This window comes from Lampetra planeri, chromosome 39, assembly GCF_965212315.1.
Source record: "Lampetra planeri chromosome 39, kcLamPlan1.2.h2, whole genome shotgun sequence".
Taxonomy (NCBI): domain Eukaryota; kingdom Metazoa; phylum Chordata; class Hyperoartia; order Petromyzontiformes; family Petromyzontidae; genus Lampetra; species Lampetra planeri.
The window spans coordinates 5,971,714-5,985,786 of NC_136145.1; the positions used below are offsets into that span (position 1 = coordinate 5,971,714).

Sequence of the window (14,073 nt, forward strand, 5' to 3'; positions counted from 1 at the left end):
ATAGCTGCCTCCCTTGGTGCTTTTCATTGCAGTTTCATGACGAGACCAGCGAGCCTAAATATATGTATACACATACGTGAAATAAGTTACCTGGAGTATGGAAGGCGAGGACATGAATTGAAGGGGTCTACAAACATTACATTGGTGACATACTGAGATAGTAACAGGCACGTGCTTATTGCCTGTGCTCCATCCAGTTACTGAGGGGTTGCGCAATCAGAGGGGAGGCTGAGCTCGTCGCTGCCTCACCTCTCGTCTCTCCCTGTATTTGCAGTGGAGCTCCGCAAATTTGGTGATTTTGACTATAACAATGATTGAAATCGTACAGAAATGACATTTATAACACAGATCAGTGGAAAAATCTTAAGATTTAATTGATTAGATGATTCTTTGTTTTTTACTTATCGTAACAGCTATTTTCATTGGAGTATGGCAGGTGAGGCTCTGCCTCCCCTGCCTCCCCTGCCTCCCCTGACCGCACGTCCCTGCTTCATAGTGTAGTGCGCTCACCACTGCGCTACCGCTACACCTCATAAATGCGAAGGTTAAGACACCAACATTTACATCAATTAAAAAAAAACTAAAAAATTGTAACGATAATCACGGTACGGTTGATGTCTTTCAAAGGGGGTAATGCGATTATCGTGGATATTTTATCGCACGATATATCGCGGTAAAATCGCCATATCGTGGCAACCACAAGCCAGTGTTGTGTCAATAGACTCTCTGCATGGCTGAGAGCCTTAAGCTGAATGTTACCATAGCGACAAAGGACGCCAGCCTCTTTCTCAAGCCCCTGTCTATAGACTCTACCACTAAGTGGACAGACAGAGCCGATCTTATAGCTCGTTCTGCGTAACATATTAAACATGCAGGAATGTGTAATCCATCTTTGTCCTGGGTTCCGACTTACAGCTGTCTACAGTTAAACAACAAAGTCGGCGATACTTTAAAGGTAAGCTGAGCACGCGACTATCTGGCAGAACGTTTGAGATGAGGCTGGGTGGCGCAGTGATTGGGGTTTTCGAAACACGAGCTGAAGGGTTGTCAGTGTAAATATCGGGGATCAACTCAGCAGCAGCAGCAGCACCACCATCATCATCATCATCTCTCTAGGGGGCGATAAGGTGGTATACAACTTTGTGAGAAGTCGAAAGCACACTTGTACTTTGCGACTGGCTCAGGGATAGGGATGAGAGTGGCATCGCTTCATGTGAGAAACCAACGGCGGATCTCCTTCCAAGGAGAGATTGCTCCTTGACATAAGAACGTGGAATTTCCACCGGCGGTTAAGGCCATTACGGCTTGATAACGCTTCCTATGCGTCTACCTTTACCGTGATGTTTTCTGTAAGAGACGTCAATACATGTCCAGTCCTTTATCAATCCGCTGCTGGATGAGGACCTCGCGGGGGTTTTTTGACCATACTTCACTGCCCTGGACAGTACGGGATGGTGACAGTGAGCTGCATTGGACATGGGAGTGTACAAGAAGGGCTACACCAACACATTGACACTACCCTCTGCTGCCCACCATGCAGACATGCGGAGCCGAGAGCAAATCTGGTGTGCATGAGCCGTCCCAAGCTCGATCCAGCCTCAACTGCTGCTTAACTCCAGAGAAATGTATGTGTGTTGGACCTGTTTCGCACCGTACGTAGCCAAACGAGCTAAGCGGAGGTGCGGTGGAAGGACAACAAACTAAACACAAAAGGCACTTCCACGGAAATGAGTTTTCAAACTAGGTGATTTAAAAGTGCATAGCTCCAGCGGCTTCCTAATATCGGACGTAAGAGCGTTCCAGACGGCCGCAGAAGCGCATCTGAAAGCGCGCGATGCGGTGGCCGCCTTTGTTCGATTGCCAGCCAAAAGCGAGGATGACCGCAGTTCGTGTGATGGTTTATGCTCCTTGACGAGATCAGCAGCAAGGTGTTTGTGGTTCATTTGTGGCGAGCACTTTGTGTGTATGTGTGACGAGTGCGACCTTTTCATGCATTCGTTCGGCAACCAGAAGCCAATGCAGCTCGGCGAGCACGGGACGGACATGGTCGGATCTTGCAGTACCCGTCACGACACGTGCCACAGGATTTCGTACATTCTGCGTGATTTAGTTGTTGTCTGTATTGGAGATGCGATCATAACACGTCTAAATTAACATAAGTTATAACAATGTAAAGTAATAATATAATAACAATATAAAGGAATAATATAATAACAATATAAAGTAATAATATTTCTCTATCCAGGAAAGCTCCACGGATTCTCACGGCCTTTTTAGGAGGGTCTGGCATTGTATTTGTTTAACGAATTCAATAAGGCACGCTGTTTTTGGGAATAAGCTCACAGCGCATTGCACTTTTAACAATTTACTGCAATTGCTCGTGCGCTTATCTTTCTTTTTGAAATCCTTTATATTAAGTTCGCTTGCTTGCTTAGGACCGTGCAAATATTTCGGTCGTTTTTTTACCCACTTCCCGTGATCCAATCGAGCTGACATTTTGCACACAGACTCGTTGTGCGTGACAATGCATTTTCGTGAAAAAATTCCAAAATCTTACACTGTTTAGGGAATTTTTTTTAAATATTTAATTACCAATTGTTTAATGCTGCTAGACAATCATCTGACCCATAGGTGGCAGCCATCTCAAGCCAGAGGACGAGAGGACTCTAGCCGCCACGCATATAAAGGATTTATAATGAAAAACTTAGTTTTTACAGGTTATACTTGTTTACCACCTCCAACGCGTGCTCTTACATTGATTTTGCTTTTATATAACCGCAGGTATTCTTCCATCAGGAACGTGTGACGGTCAAGTAACCCAATTACAGACCGACCGACCTGTTGTTCACCAACTCTCAGAGCCACTGGCTAATATGGCCGGGCGTGGCAAACCGAGGGCGATCGCATCCAAGGCACCGCGGTTTGGGATCGTGTGCGAGGCTCAAAGGCAGCTCCTCATACAGCGAGCGCGCAAGGAGGCGGAGAACAGGGCCGAGCGAAGTCTGACTCATCGCAGCACTCATCCGTGAGTTCACACACATATCAACAACAACAACAACAGATATTGAGCGGACACAAGATTGCACAACGGTGCACGTTTGGAGAAGGCAAAGAGACTTTGACTTTTAAACAACTTTTATTGCCGCCAGCAGCAACAGCACTGGAGGCGATTCCGATATGAAATACACAGTCACCAGCGAACAAATACACGCTATAATTCCACGCGTCGTGGCGCTAAATGCACCGCGCACAACACGAAAGAAAAGTCACTTGGTGGTGGTGGTGTTCATTGCGCACGCTACGGTGACGAGCGAGCGCTTCAGAAGGTGAACATTAGGGTGCCGTCCACGCTGGTACAGAGGGCAAAGAGAGAGTTTGGGGATTGCAGGCCATTCATCATCCGATTGTGGACATGACCACGCAGGCTGAAATGCAAGTTCATGACGGCGTTTAAAAACAAACAAAACTCACACACGTGTTCTCCCAAATGTTATCAGCGTCATGTCGTGAGACAAATTATCCATTTGGATGTCTCGCAGAGTGGTGCAAACCCTTCGAATTAGAGACACGGCCCGAAAGAAAGGGAAAATCGGACAACTGCTTCTGAGATACCGTTCAGTTACTAGCCTGGTCCACACACTGAAGAGGGCACACCACTTTTTTTTTAACCCGCTGTGCCACACGAGAGCAACGTCCGTCGTGTGACAGTGACGCTGATATTCATCTTGATTTGAAGCTTTCGTGACTGCAGGAATCCAAACTCTTTGGTTCTTAAGGTAAAGTCACGTAGGTATAACATAAAATAAATCACGACGTTTCGGGCGCAACACAAGCGTCCGTCATCAGGTGGGAAAGCATGGTCTGCTGCTGAGGCAGACTGTTTTTAAAGGTTTGAAATGGGTGTAGCCCAAGGGTCATCGTTCTCGGAGCTGGAATTGAGTCAGCGCAGAGCGAAATTGAAAGTGACGGGGGCGGTTTTTGTTGTTTGCGGTCATTGCCGACCTGGCTGATGGCATCAACTCACCAGACTTGCGAGCACAGTTTCATTACAGGCAGCTGCATGGATTCAAACCCAGGCTCTCGGCCGTGCCAGCTCAGTGCTTTGACCTCTGAGCCACCCAACCACCTCCAAGTTTTGACATATAATTTTTAAACCGTAAATCAGCCGATGTATTCTTACAAATATGTGACGTTTCAAGCAATGGCCCTTCTTCACATGAAGATTACTGACATATATTTTAATCGTCTAATGCAGGGGTGGGGAACCTTTTTTCTGCCAAGGGCCATTCGGATATTTATAACATCATTCACGGGCCATACAAAATTATCAACTTAATAATTATCCTGTTATATTTGGTCAAAATTTAATTAACTCACCCCTAATGTGACGGCTGGAACTGCTTCTCTCTCTTTGGTGAGGCGTGTGATGTTAGCTGGTATTGATGATGTTGCTACTCGCAACTGCTTTTCCAGGTTTGCTCCTAGATTTATTGAATTTCGAGTCCCGCCTGCGGTTGCCTTGGCAGGGCCAGACCAAATTATTTCGCGGGCCTTATACGGCCCGCGGGCCGGACGTCCCCACCCCTGGTCTAATGATATACAGTAATTACTATTTATTTCATCGGTTTGCCTGTGATCTTCTTGTGTTGTAACACACACACACCACACACGTGTGTGAGTAGCGATCCACTGCTTGTGACGGAGGAGTTTGTTCATCGCTTCAACTCACATCAGCATTCGGCGCAGGACAGGGAGAGGCTGAACAACACAGCACAAGCTATGCTGGCCCGCTGTCGAGTGAGTTTGATGCGAGACAAACACACAAAGACAAATATCCCCCGTGCAGCCTTTAACAGACTGTTAGGGCAAGTGCTGTTCGGCACACGAGGGGACGGGTGATCAGTACAGTACAATGCCCGGACGCCTTTCTCTCTCCAGTGGTGATGTTTAAACACCACAACAGGTACTTATTCAAGGCTGAATCGACCCACATGTACATGTGTACACCACACACAGTCAGTTTAATGTATAGAGCAAAACGCCGCACGTAACAAGGTGGCTCTTCATTGGGCTGAATTCCAGCTCTGAGACTTAAAATATCGGGTTGAGAGGCGACCGAGTGGCTCAAGAGACCCAGGCCCGGAGCTTGCGCTGCCGAGATCCTGGTGTCTAACCTTGTCAGAATCAGAAATATTCATTCACAAGGGAGGAATCCGGTTGAGCTATGAAACTCTTTTTCCGCAGATGTCGCTCGCACTTTGTGACGATCGATACGCTTCCTTAATTTCAGCGGCGAGCGGGGATCTTTACGAGAGGACGCGGCCCCCACGTGAATTTGCCAAGCGCCTGGCTGGAGCTTTCCGTCCTTTCTCAATGCAGCGGACCCACAGGAATCGGTAAACCCGCAACGGCGGAGTTCCCGCCGGAGTGATTCGCACGTTCGTCCCCCGCGTGTCTTTCCTCGGCGCGGCGTCCGACGCGATGCGCTCCTCGCGCGCCCTCTCCCGTCAGCTACTTCAGGAACAGATTGCGCCCAACGACAACAAAAATCGAGCGCGTGCCGTACGGCGTAAAGCCGAAGACGCGGCACGACCGTGGACACCTACGCGAGTAGCGACGCGCTGCAGAATTAACGGAGTAATCATGGCTGACTATGATGATGATTTTATAGCTTATAATACGCAGTTGGAATTTCAAGTATAATAATAGGGGTTTTCCCCTTTTTTCTGGCGACAAAACTGAAACCTTTTGCAAGGAATCATGTGTACATTGACCACAATACTTGCAGTCAGAATGCAAACAAAAAACAACACTCTGAAAATGTATGCATTGTCATTGAAACTGATTGGTCCACACCAGAGACAGCTTTCTTAGAGCCTGGTCGCATACGGTAGGAGTGTTGTTTTTTGTTTGCATTCTGACTGCAAGTATTGTGGTTAATGTAAACATGATTCCTTGCAAAAGGTTTCAGTTTTGTCGCCAGAAAAAGAGGAAAAAACCCTATTATTATATTTTGGTACTGGCAAAGGAGGCCTCATGTTGTAATTTCAAGTGTTCCTAAAAAAAGACACCCCCGTCTACCATGTGCTGTGTTTACAGAAGCTTTGCAAATGCTGTGCACTTCCGCTGAGCAGACCGAACTGGAGCCGGCCGTTGCGTCTCCCTTGCTAGCCCTGGCTAAGTGGGCCGTCGCCCACCTGCTCGTCGACGGGGCGAGATTGCAAGGTCTTCCCGTGTTCGCTGCCAACACGGCCCTGAGTCACCTCACGCTCCTACGGGTGACGTTGTGCAGCGCATGCGAATCGTTGTGTGCGTTCAACTTCTTTGCCGCCATGCATAGCCAACCGTGCTGATCGCAGGGAGGATGGACAACAAACTAAAATACACACACACAAAGGCAGTTCTAATATATACAAGGTCGGGTCTCTTGGGATACAGCAATCGTGTTGTGACGGTTCCACCTGAAAACGGAAGCTTGTGTTTCCTCCGAAACGTCGTGATTTATTATTTTATTTGTATTATTTCTTCTATTATTTGTATTATTTATCTTTAATTATTTATTTTTTACCTACGTGACTTTACCGAAGAAACCTAAGAGTATGTCCTGAAGTGCCGTCTCTCTCTGGCCGTCACCAGAACCATGCCCCCGAGGGCCCACTGTATTCCATAAACACTCTGGTGCCAGACGCTAACATGCACAGTACCACTCTTCTTCCAATAGCGGGCGCTAGACGCCATAGTGACTCAATATACATCACGACAATTGACTTGAAGCTTTCGTGACTGCAGGAATTTATATTCTTTGGTTCTTTCGGTAAAGTCACGTAGATATGTTCAAAGAAAAAAAAATAACAAAACAAACTAACATTTTTGTGTTATTTTCTTTGAACCTATCTACGTGACTTTACCAAAAGACCCAAACAATATCACTGCAATTGTAATAAACAAAAGCCCAGCCATATCAATGTGGTTTTCCACTGACTTTGGCGAAAATACCAAACCTGGGATTTTGCTCAACTGCCTCGGAGTCATCAGTGGAGATAAATGGACTTTTTAAAAAAAGTATTTATTTCGACAGTCTGAACCAGCGTCGTGATGAATCTTCATTGTCGCTTTGCCTGCAGCTGTGTGAATGTGTTTGTTTGAGACTCTACTGCCTGAAGCTCACAGGAGCCATCCCCGAAAACAACGCCTTTGAGGAATACATGTACGGTAAGTGTTTATTTATACATATTATTGAACTCGATCTTTTTATTTAAATGTTGGCGAAGTATCATTATTATTATTATTCGGGCTATGACCGCATCATCCAGGCTGCCCCCGATCTCATCAGACTCTCAAAAACTCTTCATGATTGAGCTTTAATAAGTTATCGCCTTGCGTGCCAGGTGTTATAGGTTGCAGGACTACACTGTGGGCAACAGAGAGTAGCACATCAACATCCATTGTTGCACTCTATGCCCCCATGTGCGTACTTCCCCGCCTTCACCAACCCACTCTGACCAGCGTGGTGAAGTATGGTCAAACAATCCCCACGACCTCGCGTGGCAAGGCGTGACCCTTATCCAGCGGTGGATTGACAAAGAGGAGCACATGCGCGATGTCGGATTTGTGCGACAGCGCGAGACGGGCGCACCGTGGCACATTCTCGTGAATCGACTCACGGGGAGGTGGTCTTCTAACGCGCACCTTACAGCAGACGGGGATGCAGACACGTTGCGTGCGTTATGATCCTTTAAGTCTCTTTTTTATTGTCCAGTGCACGTGTCGGATAACGGTGCAAGCGCTGCCACGCCACGCCCACACAGCACTGCCCTGTGCCGACGCTCGCGTAGGGCTGCGATCGAACGCGCGTCGGCTGGCGTCGTAGTTCAGCGCGCTAACCGCGGTCCCACCGCTCGGTTCTGTAAACTTCCCCCATCGACAGGACTCGTTGAGCTGGAAGACGCTTACTCGCTCGTCCCGTGCGCTCGCCTCTCGGTCAACATCATCGTCGCCGCCAGCGTCGCGGAGTCGAACTTTCTCCCCGAGAGCGCGTCCAGTCAATTCCTCCGACGGTCTCTGATGCTGTGGCTTTGCGTGCGGGATCGGAATCGTCACAGCGACCACCACCAGCAGCAGCAGCACCAGCAGCAGCTGCTACTTGGACACGCACTCAACAGTGCCCGGTTTATCCGCGAAGATGAGTGGTGCGTTGTCATGTCGCACTTTAATTCCATGTGTGCCTATCGGTCTCGTGTCGTCACGAGACGGAGGGGGCATTGCGATTCGCAAACTCTGCAGCGAGCGGCGCACCACCCTGCGTCAGAGAATTAATTAATTAATGGCTCATTTCCCATTAATTGGATACATTCAGCGTCATTTACGGTCATCAATTTCGCTTGCACCGAATTCACGCATCACAGATTCGCCCCCCCCCCTCCCATTGCTTCCTCTCATCTATATCACTCACCTCATCTCCACCATTACATTCATACTCACGTTGTTGCTGTTGTACCGTTCTTAATTCTCCGTAAAGGGCCTTGGTCAAGCGGCTGTATAAATGACGTTAAGATGAGATAAAGAGGATGAGGTCACAGGGACACTTTTGAAATCCTCGGCTTGATACGTGGAGAAAACTGCACGTGAAAATGATTTCACCTACCCATATTAATGCTGACTCGCCCGAAACTAAAAGTAAACAAGGCAGCCACATGTAGTGACCCGAGGCGTTTCTCCCACTTATTATCTTATTCGGACTCATCAAGTCATTGGCCGCTTTCACTTTGCCAGATTCTCCTGGGCATCTGTGAAAAAGAGCTTCATAGCTCATCAGATTCCTGCGGTATAACTCAACGTTCTCATGCTGCTTCCGTGTAGCTGCAATGGGGCCGTCCATAAATGATGTCACGCACCTGGGGGGGGGGGGTCAGACATTTGTGACAATGTGTGACGAGGGGGGGGGGGGTTTGAGAAATGTGACATCACATCAAAATGCGCAACTTTCAATAAATATAGAATTGTTATACCAACACTAATTGTTATAACAACACTCCTACAACATCAGCGTGCAGCGCCACATTAAATACGCACTACAATGACAATAGTTTAAAGCGATTTGACGCATGTTTTAGTTTCAAAATAGAAATATGGTTTTGGGGGGGGGCAGAGCTTTGTGACGTCATATTTGGGGGGGGGTCAAATTTTTTGTGACGCCGTGTGACGAGGGGAGGGGGGGTCCAAAATCGTCCAAAATCGCGTGACGTCATTTATGGACGGCCCCATACTCCTCACCGCGAACGGCAGCTTCCCTCCTTGCGATAAGTTTCTAATCGGGGGGCACGCGCGCGTCGCAGGCCTCAGGGAGCGGTGGGACTCCTCGTTCTTGGCGATGCGGCAGCCAACGGGGAGACCTTCATCCTCCGGGAGCTGCAGCGAAGCTTCGCCGGTGTGCCGCCGTACCCCGAGGTGAGGTGTTCCCAGAAACCGCGTAACTTTCGTGACTGCAATGAATTCACATTCTTTGGTGCTTGCGGTAAATTCACGTAGATAGAAAAATAACGATAAAAATAAAGTGAATAAAAATAATACTAAGTAAAAATAATACTTTAGCCTGGTTCTTAATCGGAGTGTACTGGCAGTCTATAATGTAGACTGTAGCCTGGTTATTAAGTTTGGTGAGTGTACTGGCAGTCTATAATGTCGACTGTAGCAATGGTTATTAAGCTAGTACACTTACCAAACTTAATAACCAGGCTACAGTCTACATTACAGACTGCCAGTACACGCACTCCAATTAAGAACCAGGCTACAGTATTATTTTCATTTCACTTTATTTTTGTTATTTTTCTATCTACGTGACTTTACCGAAAGAACCAAAGAATAAGGCTGCCAGCAATGTCACGGGCAGGCTTGGGCATCACGCAAAGCCGCACCTCCTGTTTAGCACGGTTTGGCTACGTACGGTGCGAAAGAAGTTCAACATACAACGACGACAACCGCCATTCGCCACTAAGTGGCGGTGATGTCACCACGACGCTTGTACCAGGCTAGGTGCACGTTGATGCCACGTGAAGTGTCGAACGCCCACTGGCAGGAGGTCACGGGGCAGACCCAGCAGGTGCCACGGGTCGACTGACTGAGATGACTGAGATGACTGGCTGATGCACCACCTGTGCCCCCTACTGTGCCAACTTGCTGTGCTTTAGCCACCCGGCGCTCCGCTCGTTGTTGTGAGCGTCGCTCCTCCGCCCTCCGTTGTTGCTGGAGGGCGACTGCCTCCAACTGCCCCGTAGCGTCCTTCACGAGCCTCTTCCACATCCGCACATATACATACATACAAATCAAGGGGGGGGGGGGGTGGTCATTGAGAGATGAAGAGACGAGGGTTCCTAAAAAGAGAGTGAGACACAGATGGACTGAGAGATAGATAGAGGGGACACTCCTAACTATGGATGTTTGTGGTATAGTAAGAGCAGTCCTTGAAGGACTGCAGGAAGGGGAGCCCAGATGGCTGAGATAATGTGACGCGCGAGAGTGGGACCTTGAAGCCAAATGGCCAATTGGTCAACCAGCCATCGAGCACGCAACACCTGCGGGTCCTGGTGAGGTGTGGTTTGCATCTCTTTTGTTGTTTATATTTGTTATGGTTGTTGTTGTTTTTTGCAAAAAAGAAGAACCCAGTACAAGACACAGACTTCAAGGGGGAGGGGGGGGGGTTACAAAAACTCCGTGGACTGAGGCCGTGGGCCTCAATCCTCCGGGGTCCGTTCAACGAGGAGGAGATTGAGCTCACTGTCCCACACACACGTGAGGATTACGAGCACGGGAGCGTCGGCTATAAATATTATTATCATCATCATATAGGGGAAGGAGGAAAATAAGGGACTAAAAGTAGCTGGGATGCCTACGCGCGCCAAGATGGAAACTCCTCGCCCTCCTCGGAAGCCCCGCGGGGCGGTGACTGAATCCCGTCTATCCCCAGAGCGGTGATGTGGTGGCATCTCGCGTAACAATCCCCATCCGTTGCTTGCGAGCGTGCGTCCAGGGGCTTGGTGAGATCGGAGCCGCCGCTACGGCCACCGCCGCGTTCCTCTGGCAGTGGCCGTGGCAGATGTCCTGCATCTTCCCCTCCGTACTCAGCGACGTGGCCCTCCACGGCCGCACAGCCGAACTCCGAAAGATGGCCCTCGTTGGCGAGGCGGGCTCAGCCGACGAGGCCCTAGTACCTTGTGGGCCCGGATCGGGGCCAAAGGGCGGTGGACTCTTGCAGCTGACGCAACTTAACCACGGTAACGATCAGGATGATGACGGTGAGGTGATGTGGTGACAATGGCAGTGGCCACGGTGGTGGCGGTGTTGTGTGGTAGTGTCGCGACGATGACGGTGGCGGTTGTGATATTTGGCGTTGGCGTTGGTGGTGATTTTAGCGGTCGATGTTGGGTCGCATAGAGGGGGCTAAACGGGTATGACGCGGGCTGGAGAAGAGATGGAGCTGATGCGGTACGAGAGGATGTGGAGCTGAGTGGACTTGCCAACGACTGGTACCAGCGGTGTCAAGATCGGCTTCTGTGGAGGAGGCTCACGAAGGACGATGCTGGGCAGTTGGAGGCAGTCGCCCTCCAGCAACAACGGGGGGCAGAGGAGCGACGCTCACAACAACGAGCGGAGCGCCGGGCGACTAAAGTACAGCAAGTTGGCACAGTAGGGGGTACTACAACTGGTGGTGCATCTACCGTTCATCTCAGTCAGTCGACCCATGGCAACTGCTGGGTCTGTCCCAAGACCTCCTGCCGGCAGCGAGCCTTCGACACTTCACGTGGCCTCAAAGTGCACCTGGCCTGGCACAGGCGCCGTGGTGACGTCACTGTCACTCAGTTGGCGGATGGCGCTGGGCATTGGTATTGTTCATCAAACGGTGGCGATGGTTTTAACGACGTTTTCAGTTTCAATGACTTTGACGACGACGGTGTTGCTCAACGGCGACAAATGAACCCCGCTGTGCAAAAAATCGCCCGGCACTCTAACCGCTACCGCGGACACTCTCTCCAATCGCATGCTGCTGCTGCTGCCACCACAGCCGACGGAGCCGGCCCCCCCGTCTCGCTCAGCGCCGCCGTGCGCTGCTCGTCGGCCCGCGCCCTCCACCGCCTCTGCCGTGGCCTCCAGCGGGCGGGCGGGGAGGACGGCGCCTCGCCCCGCGGCCTCCCGTCGCTGCGACCTGGGGACCCGTTCCTGGGGAGCGCTCTCGGAGGCGCGAGCGTCGCGGAGGAGCGCGAGAGAGATGCGGCGGTGCAGGCCGCCTGGAGGTTCGCCCAGGTGCTTTGACGCTTGACGGATTCCGCCGGGGTTTTTACGATCCTGGGGGTCACCCGAAACGCGCGTGCCCGTTCGGATGCACGTCTGCGGCCGTCTGGAACGCTCTGCCTTCCGATATTAGGAAGCCACTGGAGCTATGCAATTTTAAATCATCATCATCATCATACACGTGCCACTGATGTTAGCCCTTGACCAGGAATCGAACCTGGGTTGCCAACGGCCCCATGATGCAACGAGAAACTCGGAGCAGTTTTTTTTTCCTTTCCTAGGGGACCCCCTGATAGCAGCTGTTCCTGTGCAGACCAACGTGAGCGTAACACCGTCCTGCAAGTGGCAATAGTCTTCCAGCGGGGAGGCAATATCACATACTAACAAAGCTAAGCGCTTCGTACAAATCTACGGCACTCACTGCAGTTGTAACTTTTAACCACGTTGCTAATATATATGAGATCTTTTTGCCAGGATCAAGAATTATGAAAAATAAGAGTAGGTTGTTACCTTTTCTGGCAATAACAGAGGAGATGAAGATGTTCAAACAACAAACAGATACATTTGTGCAAGGCATCATGAACTATAAATGCTCTGATTCTTGCATTGGCTTTGTACTCGCCTTTTTGCGTCCTCTGGTCTAACATTGGTGAGACGAGGCCTTAAAGAAGGCTGTCTCTGGTGTTGGCCAATCAGTTTCAAAGACAATGCCATATATACTATCACAGCATGTTTATTCGCATGTTTTGCCACAAGCACGTGTGGTGAATGCAGACTTGACACGTTGCTAATGTTCTGCCCGCTCGCAGGAGGAGTTCAGTTACTCAGCGGGACCATTGGCCGGCACTACAGGGTCCACCCTGGCCAATCTGCTGTGCGGAACACAAAGTCACCACCACCACCACCCACCACCACCACCACCTAAGCACGACGACCAAGCCAAGACAGCGCCGACGACCAGGGCCTCTCGAAGAAATCTGCGGCAGCCACCTGAACCCTCCGCGGGAAAGCTTCCTCGGATTTCTATCCCTACAGGTCGACAATCCGGCCCCTCTCTCCTCGAGAGGGCCGACCTTGACTTGCGACAGATTGTGGACGGCCAATTCGCCGGCTGCGAGTGAGAGATTGGCCGGGGGCGATACATAGGTTTATAACGGGAAAAAAAAAGTTGTCTGTTTTGTTGCTGTTGGTTATATCGCATAAATATAAGATGTGTCGCTAAACCCGCCACCACCCAACATGGCCAATTAAGGGTCGTCAGGTACCCAAACGTGCGCATTAGTTACTACTTCAGCACACCGGTGTGTAGACTCCTAAGTCAGTGTTCTTCATCGCAAGGCCCCACGGGCCACTGGGTGGCCCCTGGTGGCCTTTAGTGTGGCCCCTGACGTGGGCCCTCCCGACAATCCACAAGGAGTGAAGTCGCCCCCCACCATCATCATCATCGTCGTCATCGTGCTGCTGTCAAACCCAGCAACGGTTTCAAAGCGTGGCGTCCCACGCACTGATGATGGCTTATCGGCGACGTTGGCCCGGACCCCTTTGAAAATTAATAAAGACCACCGCTCTAAGCCCTCTGCGTACGGACCCCCCTCCCACCCAGGTGCTCAGTGGCGCCAGCATCGAGAGCTCTTGCGGGTCTCCGATCATCCGAAGCCACTCGGCCACACTCCATGCTCTGTGCAAGCAGCAGATGGCGCCATAGAACGAGAGTCGAGTTGCAGTCGTGGAGCCTGCCTCTTGACTGCGGGTATCTATGTTGAACTTCTTTCGCACCATACGTAGCCA

At 50.3% G+C, this 14,073-nt stretch overlaps 1 protein-coding gene across 1 annotated transcript; it reads left to right on the plus strand.

The window, feature by feature from the left end:
* Nucleotides 1-780: 780 nt before the first annotated feature.
* Nucleotides 781-13,856, plus strand: TMEM232 (transmembrane protein 232). The gene is made up of 11 exons (XM_078612662.1): nucleotides 781-955; nucleotides 2,782-3,025; nucleotides 4,683-4,797; nucleotides 5,291-5,396; nucleotides 6,100-6,278; nucleotides 7,125-7,212; nucleotides 7,928-8,189; nucleotides 9,336-9,447; nucleotides 11,027-11,270; nucleotides 12,059-12,297; nucleotides 13,095-13,856. The coding sequence occupies exons 2-11, from the start codon at nucleotides 2,874-2,876 to the stop codon at nucleotides 13,404-13,406; spliced, it is 1,809 nt and encodes a 602-aa protein (XP_078468788.1). The 5' UTR covers nucleotides 781-955; nucleotides 2,782-2,873; the 3' UTR covers nucleotides 13,407-13,856.
* The last annotated feature ends 217 nt before the right edge of the window (nucleotides 13,857-14,073 follow it).